This window comes from Amphiura filiformis, chromosome 1, assembly GCF_039555335.1.
Source record: "Amphiura filiformis chromosome 1, Afil_fr2py, whole genome shotgun sequence".
NCBI classification, from domain to species: domain Eukaryota; kingdom Metazoa; phylum Echinodermata; class Ophiuroidea; order Amphilepidida; family Amphiuridae; genus Amphiura; species Amphiura filiformis.
Window position 1 is genome coordinate 50,182,950 of NC_092628.1, and position 17,156 is coordinate 50,200,105.

The 17,156-nt window shown below is 37.7% G+C and overlaps 2 protein-coding genes across 4 annotated transcripts in view; both read left to right on the forward strand.

Annotated features, from left to right (window-relative positions):
• Positions 1-57: 57 nt before the first annotated feature.
• Positions 58-17,156, forward strand: part of LOC140148359 (leucine--tRNA ligase, cytoplasmic-like) — a 70,540-nt gene continuing 53,441 nt past the window's right edge. Inside the window, exons 1-6 of one of the 3 annotated variants that reach the window (XM_072170288.1) lie at positions 58-108; positions 9,022-9,157; positions 13,637-13,724; positions 14,809-14,889; positions 15,666-15,800; positions 16,194-16,355. In XM_072170288.1, the coding sequence (XP_072026389.1) occupies positions 9,036-9,157; positions 13,637-13,724; positions 14,809-14,889; positions 15,666-15,800; positions 16,194-16,355 (588 nt within the window). In that variant the 5' untranslated portion in view covers positions 58-108; positions 9,022-9,035. The other 2 variants (XM_072170295.1, XM_072170301.1) reach the window with 2 other exon arrangements.
• Positions 14,218-17,156, forward strand: part of LOC140148402 (aspartate dehydrogenase domain-containing protein-like) — a 316,009-nt gene continuing 313,070 nt past the window's right edge. Inside the window, exon 1 of the mRNA XM_072170335.1 lies at positions 14,218-14,223. The gene's annotated coding sequence lies outside the window, so the exon portion shown is untranslated. The remainder of the gene's footprint in view (positions 14,224-17,156) is intronic.

Genomic DNA, 17,156 nt, shown 5'->3' on the forward strand with positions numbered 1-17,156 from the left:
CGAGATCCACATGGGTATCACTTCCGGTGAATGTTTCTGTATCACTTCCGGTGAATGTTTGATCAGCATCGAGACGATATTTACTGTAACAGCAGAGGTCGTTTGTTAGTAAGTACTAAAATTACGTCCATTAGTCATTTGTGAAATAATAGTAAGGACGGTGTAGAGATTTAAGCGAATGCAGGATTGTCACAGGATCCGTATCAAAAATCAAGTAAGCTTAACATGTACTATATCTGGTTCCATACAGCAATACGCAGTATTGCTGTCTGGTAAGCAGGTACGAATTGAGACGTTGTGAATTGAGACGTCGGAGCCGGTCAAACACAGAGGACTAGCCTACATCCCGTATCCTACTATCACTCAAACAAGCAAATCTCTTCACGAATTCACTCACCTTGCGATCCTACATCATCAGTTGAAACAAACATCTAAGTTTCCAAAAACAACTTTGTCATTCCTCAAAACTACAAGTAACTTCATTAATAAAAAATTGAAATCATACTATAACCCGTTATTGAAAATTTTGTTCGATTTATGTGAACCAAAAGAACGCACGAGTCGAGTTCAGTTTACCAAAATGGTAGCTCCTGCCTCCTGGTCACCTCAGATATGACGTCAGTATCAAGCTGCTTATTAAGCGGTGGATCGGATTGGTTGAAATCAACGCCACGCTTTTGACCTTACAGGGTCAGAGATATGCATATTCATGTATGAAAACAGCGATGCGGATATAGTATCATCACCGAGAACTGATAATTGCGACATTTTCGATGTTTGTACCGGGAATTTCAGACACGGAGACTCATGGAGATTTCAAAAATTCGTCCAAAGGTAACCAAAGGGTTGGGGATCGCATTTTTAACTATCACTAAATGTTTCGGAATTGAGGTCGGCTAAAAAGTAGACAGTTTCGGGGACTGTAATTGGTGTAGATGTCACATTTTGAACAGTGAGCGATAAGTGACCAATTTCATGCTCAGCACAAGTGACTATCTTTACACAGGGTAAACATGTACTTAAGCTTAAGTAAAATTCATGTTTAAATTAAAGGGCATTTCGTGATCCACAGCCTCATCCCCCACTTTTCTCAAAAAAAGTTGAGATTTTTATATCACTGGAAACCTCTGGCTACATAATGTTTATGTACAAAATATTTCTTGCAGATTAATTCGTTTTGTAAAGATATCGTGAAATTTGAATTTCGTTCTGGTGCACCAGAACGAAATTACAACGCATTGTCTATGGAGCAGTGCAGGCTCATTCTTGTATTATGGGGTCCAATGGTGTCCGGTTATGACCGACACATAATTTGCCCTGAATTTTGAAAACTGTAACAGGTATTTGGCCTATTTGTAAATTTTTATACAAAACAAGTGGGTTATTACTAAAAACTTTCAAAAAAGAAATTGTTAACAGCTATTTTTAATTTTTATTACATGTAAGGTCTCGAAAATCATGGACACCACTTGTGACAAAAAAGATCATCTACATCTGGTTGCCTGTTAGTTTCATTTATATATGACCATTGCTTATTTTTTGTGGTCTTATTGAGTGAATAGGATGTATACTAAAATTGTATTATGAAAGAAATGTTAGCGACAAAACATCTGTTAACAAAGACAGCGCTTACATAAAAGTACATATTTTGGTGTCCGCTATGCGCGACGTTATGACCGACATGTAAAAATGCAAAATGTGCTATATTTTTTGAAAATGGGGTAATTTGTAAACAACAAATACTTCAAATGATATATTATGACATGTTTAAATATATGACTGACAAATGGAAATTGCAAAATAAGTTGAATTAAAGTTAAAGCTGGATATTGTACGACAAACTGGACACCGAGTTATGACCGACACATGAAAATGAATAATATGTCATAATTTTTACAAATTGGGTATCTGATAAACAATGAATACTTAAAACAACAGTGTGATATGTTTAGATAAATTTGCAGGTCAAATATACTTTTCAAAGTATGACATAATTACAGATAGCTTGTTATTGTCAGTCATAACTGGACACCAAATATTTTGGTGTCCAGTTATCTGTGACACCACTGGGCACCTTAAATTCTCTCATGTGCACAAAATTGATGTTATAGAAAGTCATCCACTTATCTATTATGCCACACTTGTGCTGGCCCCACATAAAAATGGCAACTTTTAATCCAAACTGACAGAAATTGTACAAAACAGGCCCAATAATTAACTTTTGGGTCAATTTTTGACCATGTATTTTGACCAAAATGCAAATATGCTGTTTTGAAGGTTACAGCAACTTCTTATAATGTTATTTTATTTTTACATTATAAAAGCTCCTAAACCACATTTAACTTGCAACTTTTTAGCCATTTTGGCATTTATATTTTTTGTTTAGCAGGGGTTAAAACATGTTTGGTGTCCGGTTATGCTTGCGACATTTTAGAGTGATTTCTCCACAGTTATGTGCTTCATTACAGATTTCTGGGCAATCATCGCTGAAAATATTTTGCAGATTTTGAAAGAGTATATAATTCCACTCAATTTAAGCTAACTTTTGACATTAATATTCAATTTTGAAAATTTGACTGTATGTCACACCATTGGACCCCATAATACAAGAATGAGCCTGCAATACACATAATCATGCATAACTCGCAAACGCAAAATCGGAATCAACTGAAATTTTGGGAATAGGCTTTTTTCGTGGTTATTTTTATGTACTGAAAAATGTCATAAAAAGAGGATGCTAGGATCACGAAATACTCCTTTAATACCAGTGCCGTACTATTACGCTGACTTTCCTATTCGGAGAGGATGTCAATTTCGACATCCTCGTCTGTTTACAAACAGAGAGGTAGACAAAAGACCGTTCCGCTTGTCCAAACACACAAGTATCAGAAAGATGGCCCACAATAGCGTGATTCACGTAACATGAATAGGGATTAATAAGCTGTCAAGTAGAACCATGTGCTTCTTTTGTCCAATTTGCCATCAAGATTTCATATGGAAACAGTTCAGACCCAGAACACGATCATGTCAGAAATTAATAATTTGTTCTGGGACTGATTTATATTCGGACTAAATTAATACATGTCATGCATGTATGTATAGACTAGTTCGCAAGGCAAACTTAAAAAAACCGGGCAATACAGACGTGTCATTTATCGGTATGACATTTTCGTTATTGACGCTGCCTAGTTAAGTTTGCACAGAAGAGGCATCTCAGTTTTAGTGCGTCGATTCAGACTCGATTGTCAGTAAAAATGCACATATACTCACTCACTGCACTCTAAATTGTTCATCAAACTAATCCTGCATTCCTTATGAAAAGAACCATACTGCATTGTATGTACAATCACCAAAAAAGATGAAAAACGCATCTAAAAAATTCGGTACGTGCAAGCTTACGGGACCAAAATCAAAGTCACAAAACAGCCTATAAACAAAGTGACGTCTATCGCTTTGCCACAGAGCCAATGACGTAGCGCTGACATGTACCATGTGACATCTGATCATGTGATATTTCATATTTACGGCATTAAAAGTTGAAGTTGCATTGAAATTGTGTGCTCTGGAAACTTATTTTTTTCTGGATTCATAATGGAGTATTAATTACAATTTCAGCCATGCACGTTTAGGTAAGAAGTACAACAACCCGTATAATTAATATTATGACAAACATGCAGATATTTAAGCTTCTGGAGCCTTGTACTGTTTATTAATTGCTCTAATTGAAATTACGTTGCACTCGCTTTCTGCATACAGATCCTCCCATACCGTACTAGCAGAGCTAAGTACGGTACCGTATGGGTTCCTCGTACTACGTATCTAGACTAGTCGGGATTATGCACTTTCAGTTTCTCACACGTTTGAACGGGAATTGGATTGCTTACTTTTTTCGATGTCTAGTGAGCAAATTTCTTCAATATTTTGAGAAAATGATGTCAACTTTTCTATTCTATCATGTCTACTCTATATTGTTTGGTAATTTATGTCTTTTGCCAATAGTATGTTTAAAGTTGTAATTTTGTGTTTTTGATTGCAAAGATCGGATATTTTCATTCCCGATTCAAATTCTGAACCCTTCGCAAGGGTGCCGATTTCGGCAGAACTTTGACGATAATTTTGCCTTTTTGGACACTAAAATGCATTCGATCCTTAATTTTGTTTCAACCGAGTCTTAATTAGCAAGCACAATAAGGTTGGTACCACTTTTATATACATTGATAAAATTTGTAAGATTTTTTTTTCAAGTTTCTAACTGGCGCCAAAATCGTTAAGTGTGTATTTCCCATTGACATCCAAAATGGCGTAAGCCAGTCCTTAATATACATAGGTACGGCGTATATAGGACTGGCAAGCAAGTCTAGTATAGACTGCGGAACTCAGTCTTCCATGATAGTCGTCATTTATCATTTGGTCGTTATATGACTATCAGGGAGAGACTGAGACCTGCATACACGGAGTAGACTGCGGAACTCAGTCCTCACATGATAGTCAGTCATTTATCTTTTGGTCGTTATATGACTATCATTTGAGGACTGAGTTGTTATAATATATTTTCCGAGGAGCAATTTCAGACAATAGCTGGGGATTAGTGGGGCAGAGGTTATCTATTGAATCCTTTCATGACCACTGAAGCATAGTCAAGTCTGCCAAGGACACTCGGCACAAATTGAAAGACCACACGACACACGACACCAATTTGGTGTTTGTTATGACACCAATTTGGTGTTTGTTATGCACCTCAAAATTAGTATGTACCGTACCTTACGGTCTATGTCTGTACACGGAGGTGCACCCTTTATCGTGTTGGTCAGTACGGGCGCACAGAGTTTTTACGACTACAAGACATACTTACTTATATCCAGTCTGGATACATCACACGTTTGTGACCACAAAACCACAAATTCACTAACTTCAACTTACACTACCAACACAATGAAAAATATATTAATTATTACCGATCCTTCAGAATACTTGCAAATATTGGCAGTTTCATAAAATCCCGCTGCTTAAAATCATAAGTTCTACGAAGTTCTGTCAGATCCAGGTCAGTAATCACAGGTGGGCGAATCTACCAGCGTGACAAGACCAGAGATAATAAAAGGATGAGAGGCCACGCCGTACAAATAGCCTGATTCGCAAGCGTCATCGCTGGCCAGATCTTCTACGGTTGTGTATAATGAGTAGAGACCATAGAGCCCTATATAGGGCTCTGTGGAAGAAACGGTTCCTAATTTTGAAGCCATGGATAATATATTCATTTATCACGAGAACCATATTTTTGTACCAATCACAGAACAGAATTTCACCTACTCACAGCTGTCAATCATTCTTGTGAAACGTAAGCTCCGCCTAGTATCAAGGTCTTCTTCTGCGCATTGGTTGTGCGCATTAACTAGCCTCCAGCACAAATCCTGTGCACACGATGGTTGGATGGGCGGTTTACACAATAGGAACTGCGATGCATCCTAAACTGGATCGTTTCCGTGTATTCGCATTGCATGGTGGGTAATCGCCTGCCAGTTTTGACTAGTTTGCGTAGCTCCACGTTCACAACAGTTTAAATTCAACACAGGTAAATACATATAAAAATTAACATGGACACAAAATTGACATAGGCCTAGCTTATGTAATTCAAATAATAAAATAAAAAATGTAATATTATCATGATAGATGCACCTTTTATTAAAACTTGAAAAGATTATTTAGTCCAATATTTTGTTTGCGTTAGCTTGCACGAGTCACAAAATGGCGATGCATCTCGCATTTTCTGCATGACATTCATTTGCATTAGTAACTGTCCTCAAACTAGCGCCTGTGTGTCTCAGGCCTGATAACGACCCCAGGTAATTTTATGCAGAAAGTTTCCTTGCGAACAGCTGCAGGTTACAATTAAACAATGAACACGGCTTGTTTATGTACATGCGTGGGGAGGCTTGTACGCCAGCTGATGTTTTTTGGACTTGTTCCGGCGTAAAAAGTGTAGTTTTTCTTCATGAAAAATACTAGCGATGACCAGTTCTTTGCGGGTTATTTGATTTACAGGTATGTCGGTTCGTCATAGGGTAGAAATGATAGCTGTACAATTTGTATAACATACAGTTTGACATCTAGGCCTAAACATTTCTGGGCACAAATCGACCTTCCGTATTATGCACAAGTATGTGGATGTGGCATAATACTTACTTGTCCTGCAATATTTAACGGGGATTCTTTTACCAACCGGACTTTGCTGTCCTGCAATATCGGGAAATCCTGTCATAACGAGACATTATGTTTTTAACATGCTCTTCGGGCTAAACGATTGAGTATCGCATGTCATGAATATCGTCATCGTGTTCAGCGTGAAAAGAACCCCTAAGTGGACCATGGCGGGGGGTTACGGCAAACTGGGATGTTACTGATATTTTGCTATTTCCAGACGATTCGAACAATGCAATACGTATTTAGCAACGTAATATAAACAATTTTTTATTTGACTTATTTCAAACAAAATATATTTTATTTGTTCCAAGAAAGAATTTCCAACAACTGAGGAGTCAAATTTTACTACAGTTAATTTCCCGACTCCCAAACAAAATTTATAAGTCATTTTAAACCACATTCCACTGCATACATTTTCAAAATATCGTGCTCACATTCGTGGAATTATTTATCGAAAAGCTGCTCAAAAAAGTAGCATAATTTGCTGAAAACTGAATCAATTCCCATCGGATTTTTTTTCAGTGGGTGCCATGATGCTTAATATTCTGACGTAAAAAGGTCATAGGTTGAGTATTTGCATGCATAATTCGGAAAAATCCGGCAACTCTGCTGCTAAATTTCATTCATAAATCCAAAGTCGGAAGCTTTTCCCGACCAATTATGGTGGTGACGTCATCTAAAAATGAGCCATCTGCGCTTGCGCCGAGTGAAAATAACAGCGGTCATTTACACACTGCCGAATGCATACTTCAATAATGTCCTCTCATGGTAGTTTTCACGTTATAACGAGACTTCCTTCAATCACCGGACTTTAGGGTACGGTGGGAAATAATAAGGCCGTGTAAAATTAATATTTTGGTTCTCGTCCCCTCCCTCCTCAATTTCTGGGATTTGTCCGATTTTTTTTTTTTTTTAGATTTTTCAATTTTTTTAGACTTTGGAATGATTTATGAAATCTTCATACATATAAGTTTATTAGAGAACAAGCATCACTTCCAAGTCTTTTTGTGATACTCTAGGGGGTTTATCCCTCACAATCTCACATTTGGAAAAAAAAAAAAAAAGGGCCTCATCGTTTCCTCGAGCACTGTTGGAGAAGACCGAAAACTACTGACAATGCTAATTTTACATTGAAAAAAAAAACAAAACAAAAACACCTCCCTCCCTCATCAATTCATGAAAATCCTCTGGGCCGAGAACCAAAACATTAATTTTATACGGACTAATTAGGAATATTTAATAATGTCTGTTTATTGCAAGACATCCTCTAATGTAAGAAAGTCCGGTATAAAGTCTGTGCGTCCGTACTGTTGGTTACCTGTTATTTACGGTACTTAATTCATCTTCATTAGCAATTACGCACACTTTAGGTATGCTAGATGAATTCAAATTTGCCATCAAACTGCATCATTTTATAAATCAAATTAAAGCCTTTGAGTAAACAAAGCCAAAACTGAAAACCTTTTTTTCATAGCACTTTCCGTAGCAAAGTTACATCTTGTCAAAGGTTGACTTTCATCAAAAAGATTCAGCTAGCAAAATTCCCCAAAACGGCATTTCGGGGTGTTTCTAGATCTTAGTCTCATTATGATACATGTAGTAATTTTTTTTAATGGGACTGCTATCAAAATCCCTCTAAGATTCCATGTGCGATTGTCTTATCACCATAAAAAATCATATATTTGGGTCAAGTGAAGTATAGAAAACATATTTATGTACATTGTAGGTTTCCTTCTTCGGCCAGTTGTTTTAAATTTCTATGTAAATATGCATTGACATTGTCGGCGAATTTGGCTGACTAGCAAATGTGTTAACTAAGGTTTGCCTGGGATACCTACACACTTACTAAAAATAATTTTTTATTACTTCCGTGGTCCGGGTACGCGCTGGTGAATTGCGATCGCGTAGGCGCGCCGCACCGAAGACCAATGGGTCAACCGGCTTGTTGTCAAGTCGTTGATCAGCCAATCAGCGTGTGATCAGGTGATTGTTTATTTCTTCTAGGTGTGTACGCTCGTCTACGCTTGGCGCACAGCTCGGACCACGGAAGTTATAAAAAATTAACTTTATTTTCTACTGAAATTGTCTCTAGTCATATATGAGGTGATTACATGGTTTCTTCTTTATTCCATGGCATATTGAAATCAGATGATTTATTTGTTACACATTTAAAGATGAAATCAGTGAGAACACGCCAAAGTTCTTACTACGCAGTAGTCGTCCATGTTTTTCAAGCGCAATGCAATATGGGAAGTCAAATTAGTGGTTCGCGGCAGCTTCTGTACAGCATACCGTAGTGTGCAAATTTTGCCAAATTTAGAGAATCGGCGAATCACTGTCAACCCTGTGACATGGCCATCAGTGTTGAATTGTTTGGCAGCTTCGCCGTAACACTTACACTGCGATTACGGCAAGAATATGAAACTACTGGACCTATTCTGAAGTGCTAGGATCATTCTTTGATAGTTATTTGGCATGGACTGGCCCTGTTGTGATTGCCGGCACATCCTTAAAATGATTATTGCCCAGGCAATAGTAAAACAAATGGACTATTGCCGGGGAATAGGTCAGTTTTGACATTATAATTCTTAAAAAGGGGGCATAGCTAATTCAGTGACCACACTTTTAATCAGATGACAGGAATCACAGATTATGTGCAGGAATCTATGAGGTTATAATTCTAAACTATGTTGCTATTTCAGTGACCTCCCTAGGTGACTATTTTATGTGGACTGTACTGTAGGCCAGTACCAGATTGGACCAGTATTTACTTTTGTTAAATCAGGTTTCTTTTATTACATTTTCCACCCTTGCGTATAGAGCTTGATCCCAACATGGAAAGAAAGGGGACTGCAAAGGTCAGGGCACTACAAGACATTGAAGTAGCTGTACAGCAGAGATGGGATGAAGAAAAGATATTTGAAGAAAATGCCCCAGCAGGAGCGAAAGGACCAGGGTAAGTTTCCAATAATCTCCTGAACACTGTACCCCCGGTATGCCATTATTTGGACCATTCCAGTAATCTCATGAACGCTGCCATTTATTTGGGAAAACTGAAACTATTTTGTTTTGTTTTTTGAAAGAAGTAAACATTGATGGCTCTTTGACCAAATGTAACACACATCATAAGCTAAGGTGTCATAAAAGTGTAACACACAATTATTTTTCCAGCTCTTTTCTTTTGGTCTCCAACCAGGTTTAAATTATAGTATGCACATATATAGTTCATAATACACTAAAAGAAAGATAAGTTATAGACCATTTACTTCACAAATTTAATTTTCTAGCCCTTAAATGCGTTATATTTGACAGACACAATTTTGATGATTTTCTGCAATCAAATAAAAATTTATAAAGTATTACATAAGGTATTTTGTGGTTATTTAGGTGTAGGACCTACAGCAACTGATTGTGGAAAAAATGTGTCCAAATATTACAATAAGGAGGATAAATTGTTATAAATAAAATATGTGTGTCTGTCAAGCCATAACATACATAAGATGTCTGTCAAATGTAACATACAGAATAATAATTTGGCAAAAACAGTAGTTCAAGATGGGAAATTGAATAAAGATCACATGCAGTTTATAAATCACATGTTTTAAAACACTTCTATAAACTCTAAACTATCATCATAATGTGAACAGCAAGTGATTTTTAATTTTTTTAAACGTATTGCGTATGTTACTTTTGACAGACACATACATATCTTGCGTATGTTACTTGCGTACAAATGTTTGACAGACAACACTTAACAATGGATTGTGTCATCACAAAAGCTTCTCCTCACAAAGTGATAGTGCCACAAAGCTAGGTGGAGCTAAATGCTATGTCATGTAGCATAATTAGCTGTATCACCCTAGTTTAGCAGGAATTACAGCACCGTCTCGCGTATGTTACTATTTGACAGACATTTCAAGAAAAATTTTAAAATTGTTATATGTTCAAAAAAGATGGCAGCCACTTACAAATTGATTATAATATGGAGAAATGAAGTTATTTACAATAGATTTACCCTTTAGTTTATGCTTCAAGTCTTTGTTTATAAAAAACTGAGGGACTTCAAAATCAATCAAAAGTTTGACAGACAATAGTAACATACAAGGCAAACTTTTAAATCCTTTTTTTGATCTGTTAACTTATAATTCATAATGCCTCTTTCTGTTTTTTTGATTGGTTTACTGCACCATTTTGGGAAACAGGTCACATGAATTTCTATAAGGATCCATAAAAAAATTAAAAGCTGTTGAAAAAAGGCGTCTCTTGGCATGTTACAAATAAAAGTGTAAAAATAGGCATTTTTACAGCTATTTTTTTATTTTTTTTATTATTATTTAGAGTGAAAGGATTTTACTTAAATTGTGTATGCTATGTCTTTACTACCTGAACTTGCCACTAAACTAGCAAATATTCCATTTCTATAATTATTATTTTAAAAAAAAGATGTCAAAATATATGGCTATAATATGACACCTTAGCATGTACATGTCCCAAAAATTATCATATTTAAGAAAGGTTAGTCAAGGAGTCAATACCCAAAAATGAATGTGTGTAATTTGTATAATAGTCATGACTATTTGGAAAAACATTGTGGAGAAAAGTGCAAATTTCAGAAATGGGACATTTTTGAATTTGACAAACTTGATGTGAATTATGATGTTTAAAATTAAGATAAATATTACAGTCAAAATCAGACAAGCTCATATTTATGTCACACACATGTGACCCAAAGATAGAATTTTTTGTTTCTGATGTTTCACATATCAACATGTGTGCATATACATGGAGGATAGATCTGTTTTTGCACAGATGCTGGTCAAGGGACATTTTATACATACATGTACAAGGCGATCAAACAGCTTTCTAGTGGCAAAGCTCCAGGCGAGGATGGCATTCCCCCAGAAGTTTACAAATATGGTGGAGATAAGCTTGTGTCCGAGCTAACGCGGCTCTTCAAAGAACTCTGGGCTGAAGGTGAGGTTCCACAGGATTTCAAAGATGCTCTGATAATACACCTCTACAAGAACAAAGGGGATAGACGCATTTGTGACAACCATCGTGGTATATCGCTGTTAAGCATTGCTGGTAAGATCTTCGCCAGAGTGATCATCAATCGTCTCACTACCCATCTTGATAGCACCTTTCCAGAGAGTCAATGTGGCTTTAGAGCTGGCAGAGGCACAACAGACATGCTGTTTGCAGCTAGACAAGTCCAAGAGAAATGCAGGGAACACAACCTAGACCTGTATATGGTGTTTGTTGATCTCACCAAAGCCTTCGACTCTGTCAGTCGTGAAGGCCTCTGGAGGTTACTACTGAAGATAGGATGCCCACCAAGAGTAGTTAAGATAATCCGCTCATTTCATGATGGCATGATGGCCCGCATATCTGACCTAGGCACAACATCGGAAGCATTTCCAGTGTCAAATGGTACCAAGCAGGGATGTGTTATGGCCCCTCTATTGTTTAGCATCATCTTCTCTGCAATGCTTCAAGATGCCTTCAAGGACTGTAACGAAGGAGTCATGATCAGGTTTAGAAGCGATGGTGGAATCTTCAACCTTCAACGCCTGAAAGCCAAGACAAAGGTGTCTCTATCACTTCTGTGAGCTACTATTTGCTGATGATTGCGCCTGATTGCCTTTACCAAAGAGGATCTACAGAGCATTCTCAACGACTTTGCTAGAGCAGCCACACGCTATGGTCTTACCATAAGCATTAAGAAAACAGAATTGATGTTCCAGCCAAAGCCAGGCAGCCCACCTATAGACCCAGTCATCAAGATCGGCGACGATCAACTAAAGGTTGTGCAGAAGTTCTGCTATCTAGGTGGTTTCCTCTCACAGAATGCCTGCATTGATGATGAGATCACTTCACCAATTAGCAAAGCAAGTGCCAGTTTCGGACGGTTGCAGCACAGACTCTGGTCTGATCATGGCATCTGACTCAGTACTAAGCTCGGTGTATATAGAACAGTTTTGCTCTCCACCCTCCTTTATGGAAGTGTCTCTTGGACCTGGTATCGCCGGCATGTGAGAAAACTTGACCAATTCCATCTAAGGTGCCTTCGTAAAATCTGTGGTATCTCATGGAAGGACAGAGTACCAAACACCTCGGTACTTGGCGCTGTGAATCGGAAGGTATCGAGGCAATCCTCATCAAAGGTCAACTCCAATGGGCTGGACATCTTGTTCGCATGGATGATAGCAGAATACCAAAGGCCCTGTTTTATGGCGAGCTAGTCAATGGTCAGCGTTCACGAGGAGGTCAACACAAGAGATTCAAGGATGTCCTTAAATCCAGTCTGAAAGCATGTGATATACCAACTGCATCTTGGGAGAGTCAGGCTCTCACCCGTCCAGAGTGGCGCTCCGCTTGTCGTGCTGGTGTTAGGAAATTCGAGCAGCAACGTATCAAGACGCTCCAGGAAGCCCGCTCAGCCCGCCATGCTACACAAAGCCAAATTCCACCAAGCAATACTGATTATGTCTGCCCTGACTGTCAACGACAGTGCCGTTCCCGCGCAGGATTGGTCAGCCACCGCAGAAAACATCGAACCCTCAACCAGCTTTGAGAGAAAGGAGATCTGTCGGATACGACGGCTCACACCATCATCACCCTATATATGAACCTGTGCGATATTGCTATGTGTTGTGATGCTATAAGGTATTATAATTATATAGGTATTATAATTTCAGTTGGATGCACCATTACAAAGCAAGCAGTGGATGGACGCACAGTAACAGTACTGTGTGAGGCCTTTGTTTCCGAAATGAGAACAATAGTCTGCATATTGTTAACCACCATTGTTGTGGTAAATGATGGCTTGTTGATGGTACAACTCATTGTTGCTAATGTCAAACTTGTCAAAGTATAAATTGTGAAATTTTGTAAATGAGAAACTTGTGGTTGTGGACTTAAAGAGGGTCTCCGGCAATCATAACATTGAGCCTTATATGTTAGAGAAATAATTATCAAGCACGAATTTCATGGTTTTATTTAAAACAAACCCATATTGACCATAAAAGCGAATAAAACAGTCGGCTCTCAACACGCGGTATTCAAAATTCCAGCGCCGAATATATCTAAGTGCAATGACATAATGGTTATTTGTGTTCAATTGTCGTCAGCCTTCATTGTATTACTGGAGCGTCATCGCACTCGACAATTTCGGCGCAGGGGAATTTTGAATATCGCGTGTTGAGAGACGGATGTTTTATTCGTTTTATGGTCACTATGAGTTTGTTTCAAATAAAACCACGTGATTCGTGCATGATAATTAATTTTCTATCATATAAGGCATAATGTTGTGATTGCCGGAGTCATCCTTAAACACGGTTTGGAAATAAGCTCTTCATATGTGCTGTGTATCATACTTATTTTAGGTATCTTTTTTAGAGTCATTTATTATTTATTTTGATGTTGTCTGTTTTAGGAAAGACAAGTACCTGGTGACTTTCCCCTACCCCTATATGAATGGCCGACTCCATTTGGGACACACATTTTCTCTGTCAAAGTGCGAGGTGAGTTTCATTCAATTATTTATCAAACTTAATATTTTGTTTGTTATTACAATATAATCACCAGAGGCAAAATTCTTAACACTATAGTTGAATCTTAGAGGGCATGTTTAGTTATCCTCATACTGGGCTATGTTGCCATTGTGTGGAAGTGTATAGCCATCACCAAGGCCACTTTACAGATGGGAATACTTAAAAAAAGATAAGACAGCTCCAGAGGTGTTGCAGATGTAAAAAATAAGAAAGCACAGTGATTTTTAGTGCGCTATGTACAGGCAAAACGCCTAAATGTTGATCCACAAGCATCAGCACACTTCACAGGTTGTCACTGACCACTACTGCCCACATCATTCCATAAACCATTAAACAACAACACAGACTTGCAGCTAAGAAGCACACACCCTAGACATTCCACAATAGACCTTTGCAGCCAGGATCAGAATTTCGTATGGGTTACAACGAGACAATTAGCAGTAAGTTCTTTGTGCAGGGGAATTTCAAGCTAACTCAATTTATTTTTTACACAAGAATGTGTCACATGGATGTACAAAATGTAAGAGAATCTGCTACCTCCATGGTCAGTAACTAGCCATATCTCTAGGTGGTAGTGGTCATAGCCTTATGGTTATACTTAATGGCAAAGCAGCCATGTGGTACAGGGAGAGCAATACTGATACAGACCATTGAAGATATCATGGGATATTGCTACGAGCAGGGTTGTACTGTAGCTACAGTGGGTGGCAGTGGATGGTGGAGCCCACCAATAAAGGTCAATTTCAATGCTGGAGCTCACCACTCAAACTCAAAAAACATACATGCATTTTACATTTATTGTCCTGAAAGTGTTTTCTAATCTTGCTAAAAATGTTAAGTTTTTGTAAATTGCCACCTGGCACTCAACTTCTGCTGGCTATAAACAAAACCTGATAAATTAATTTCACCCCAGAATTTGAAATACAGAACTCCTTACTGCGGATTAAATTGTCAGTAATACATTCAATTTTCTTCATCATGTTTCGATACATGTATACTCATGCAAGGTACATGTATACATGTTGTAAACAATGTTTGTCTTTTGTTTTTGAAGTTTGGAGTTGGTTACCAACGGATGAAGGGCAAGCAATGTTTGTTTCCATTTGGTTTCCATTGCACTGGAATGCCAATTAAGGTAAGAAGTACAACAGGAAGCTCAAGGAATCAATTAAATTCAAGTTTGCATTATCGTGGGGTCATCAATGAAGTAGTGAGAATTACTCACAATAATTGTAGCCTAGCGCGATATTGCACATTCATAACCTCCGCGTATCACGCCATTTGTGCGTCCCAATCAAATTGGTCGTTAGATGATTTACGCACACCACGGTGTACCGGCGCGGAGGTTATTGATATCCATCAATGACCTCCGCATATGCTTACGCGGTACAATGACTTCCGCGTGTGCGCATCTGTTGCGCCGGAACACTTCACGCACACGCAACTACCATATTTGCACATGGCGTGATTGCACAGTGCTGTAATTGGTAAGACCGTTTTAGCCTGTTCGACTTTTTAAAGGGCGAAATATAAGTTTTGATAAAAACTGTTTATTTCAACAAATTTCAGAGAGTAAAATCTTGAGATTTGGTTGAGTGATGAGTTAAAAATGACGGTTATGAATTCGGTTAATAACTTTGCATCAGTTATACATTGTATATCGGGCATTGTGAAAAATCTAAACATTTTGCTTTGGACCTCGGAATATTCCTCGGTTCCAAAGGCAAAATGTTTAGATTTTTCACAATGCCCTCCAAATAACTAATGCGCAGTTATTAAGCTATAACCCTTACTGCCTGTTACTTCACCTCATACTGAATTTGAATTGTTGCAAGATCATGGATTTACCTCATGTTTATATATATAGATGATGACAAACACTTTTTAATATTTTGCTGTTCATTATACAAGGCCTGTGCAGATAAGCTTAAACGTGAGATGGAAGATTACGGTTGCCCGCCAACATTTCCTGAAGAGGAGGAAGATGAGGAAGAGAAACCGGATGATAGTGAGCCAATTATCAAGGATAAATCTAAAGGAAAGAAGGTACATGTTGTTTCTGTTGATTGATCCTAAATGGAGGTTGTTATAATAGCTGCCTGATATTCATGATATTAAACTTGCCATCCGCTCCAGATCGTGCATTTTGTGTCTGAAACAAGAAAGAAGCACTCTTAATATATGTACGTTTTCTAACAGATTTGGAGACACCAGTTTCTTACAAGTAAATTTGCAGATTTGGAGACACCAGTTTCTTACAAGTAAATTTAAAATGTTTGATCTTTAATTAGGCCTATTTGGCATGACCATTAAATTTTTATAAAGTTTTGTTTATTTCCCTTGTAATCAATGATAAATAAGCACTGAGCAGCTGTTCCAGTCATATATGTAACCATTTCTCTTCCCATAATTTGTCAAATTAACCATTATTTTTCACAGAGTAAAGCTAAAGCCAAAAGTGGCAGCGCCAAATTCCAGTGGCAGATCATGGAGTCCCTTGGTATTCCTGGGGAAGAGATCCCCCGATTTGCTAACACAGATCACTGGTTGGAATACTTCCCACCATTGGCCAAGCAAGATTTGAAGAGGATGGGACTTAAGGTAGGTCCCACAGCAGTTGAAAGGAGTATCCCATCATGCATTGCAGTATATCTGCATGCCCCATAGCAAATATATACAAAATATAAACAAGAGCTGATTAGATCTTGAGAGCTATGGATAGTTTTACAATACTTTAGGGGTCATGTTTTTGCAAACAAAAGTCTAAGCTTCCCTGATTTAAGCGAATTATTTAAAGTTGAAGTGGGGGATTTTTTGTACATTTTCTATGGCACATTCAGTTCTATAATGGTACCGCAAAGCATAATGGGATACTCCCTTCAGCTGCTGTGGGTAGGTCCTGCAATAATATAATAGTGACTGAGATATCCACAGGTGTATTTGTGATGTATTTGAATAAGTTCCTGACATAATGTTTGAATTAATGATACATACTAGAAATGTTTGTCTTTACTTGAATACCAATGTAAAATATGATCTATGCTGTGATGATAAAACATTAAAGAACCACCACTGTAAACATTTGGTTTTAGGAGAAAGATCAGAGTTGCTTATAGTGTAAAGATAAAGATAAAGGGATATTAATGTTGACATCATGATTGACTTACAAAGTTATTTGATCTTAAGTTTGCGAAACTTGTTTAATGAATGAAATCAGTAGGATAAAGTCGTATTGACTTTCAATTTTCTATTTTTGGCTTTGTGGTAAATTGAACATGTGATTCTATTCAGAAGTAGATTGTCATTATTGTCTCAAAGCAGACTCCATTTTAGATACTCTTATCTTCACCTGTGTAATATGGATGAGAAAACAGGTTTTAACAATACAGTCATTGAAGGGAA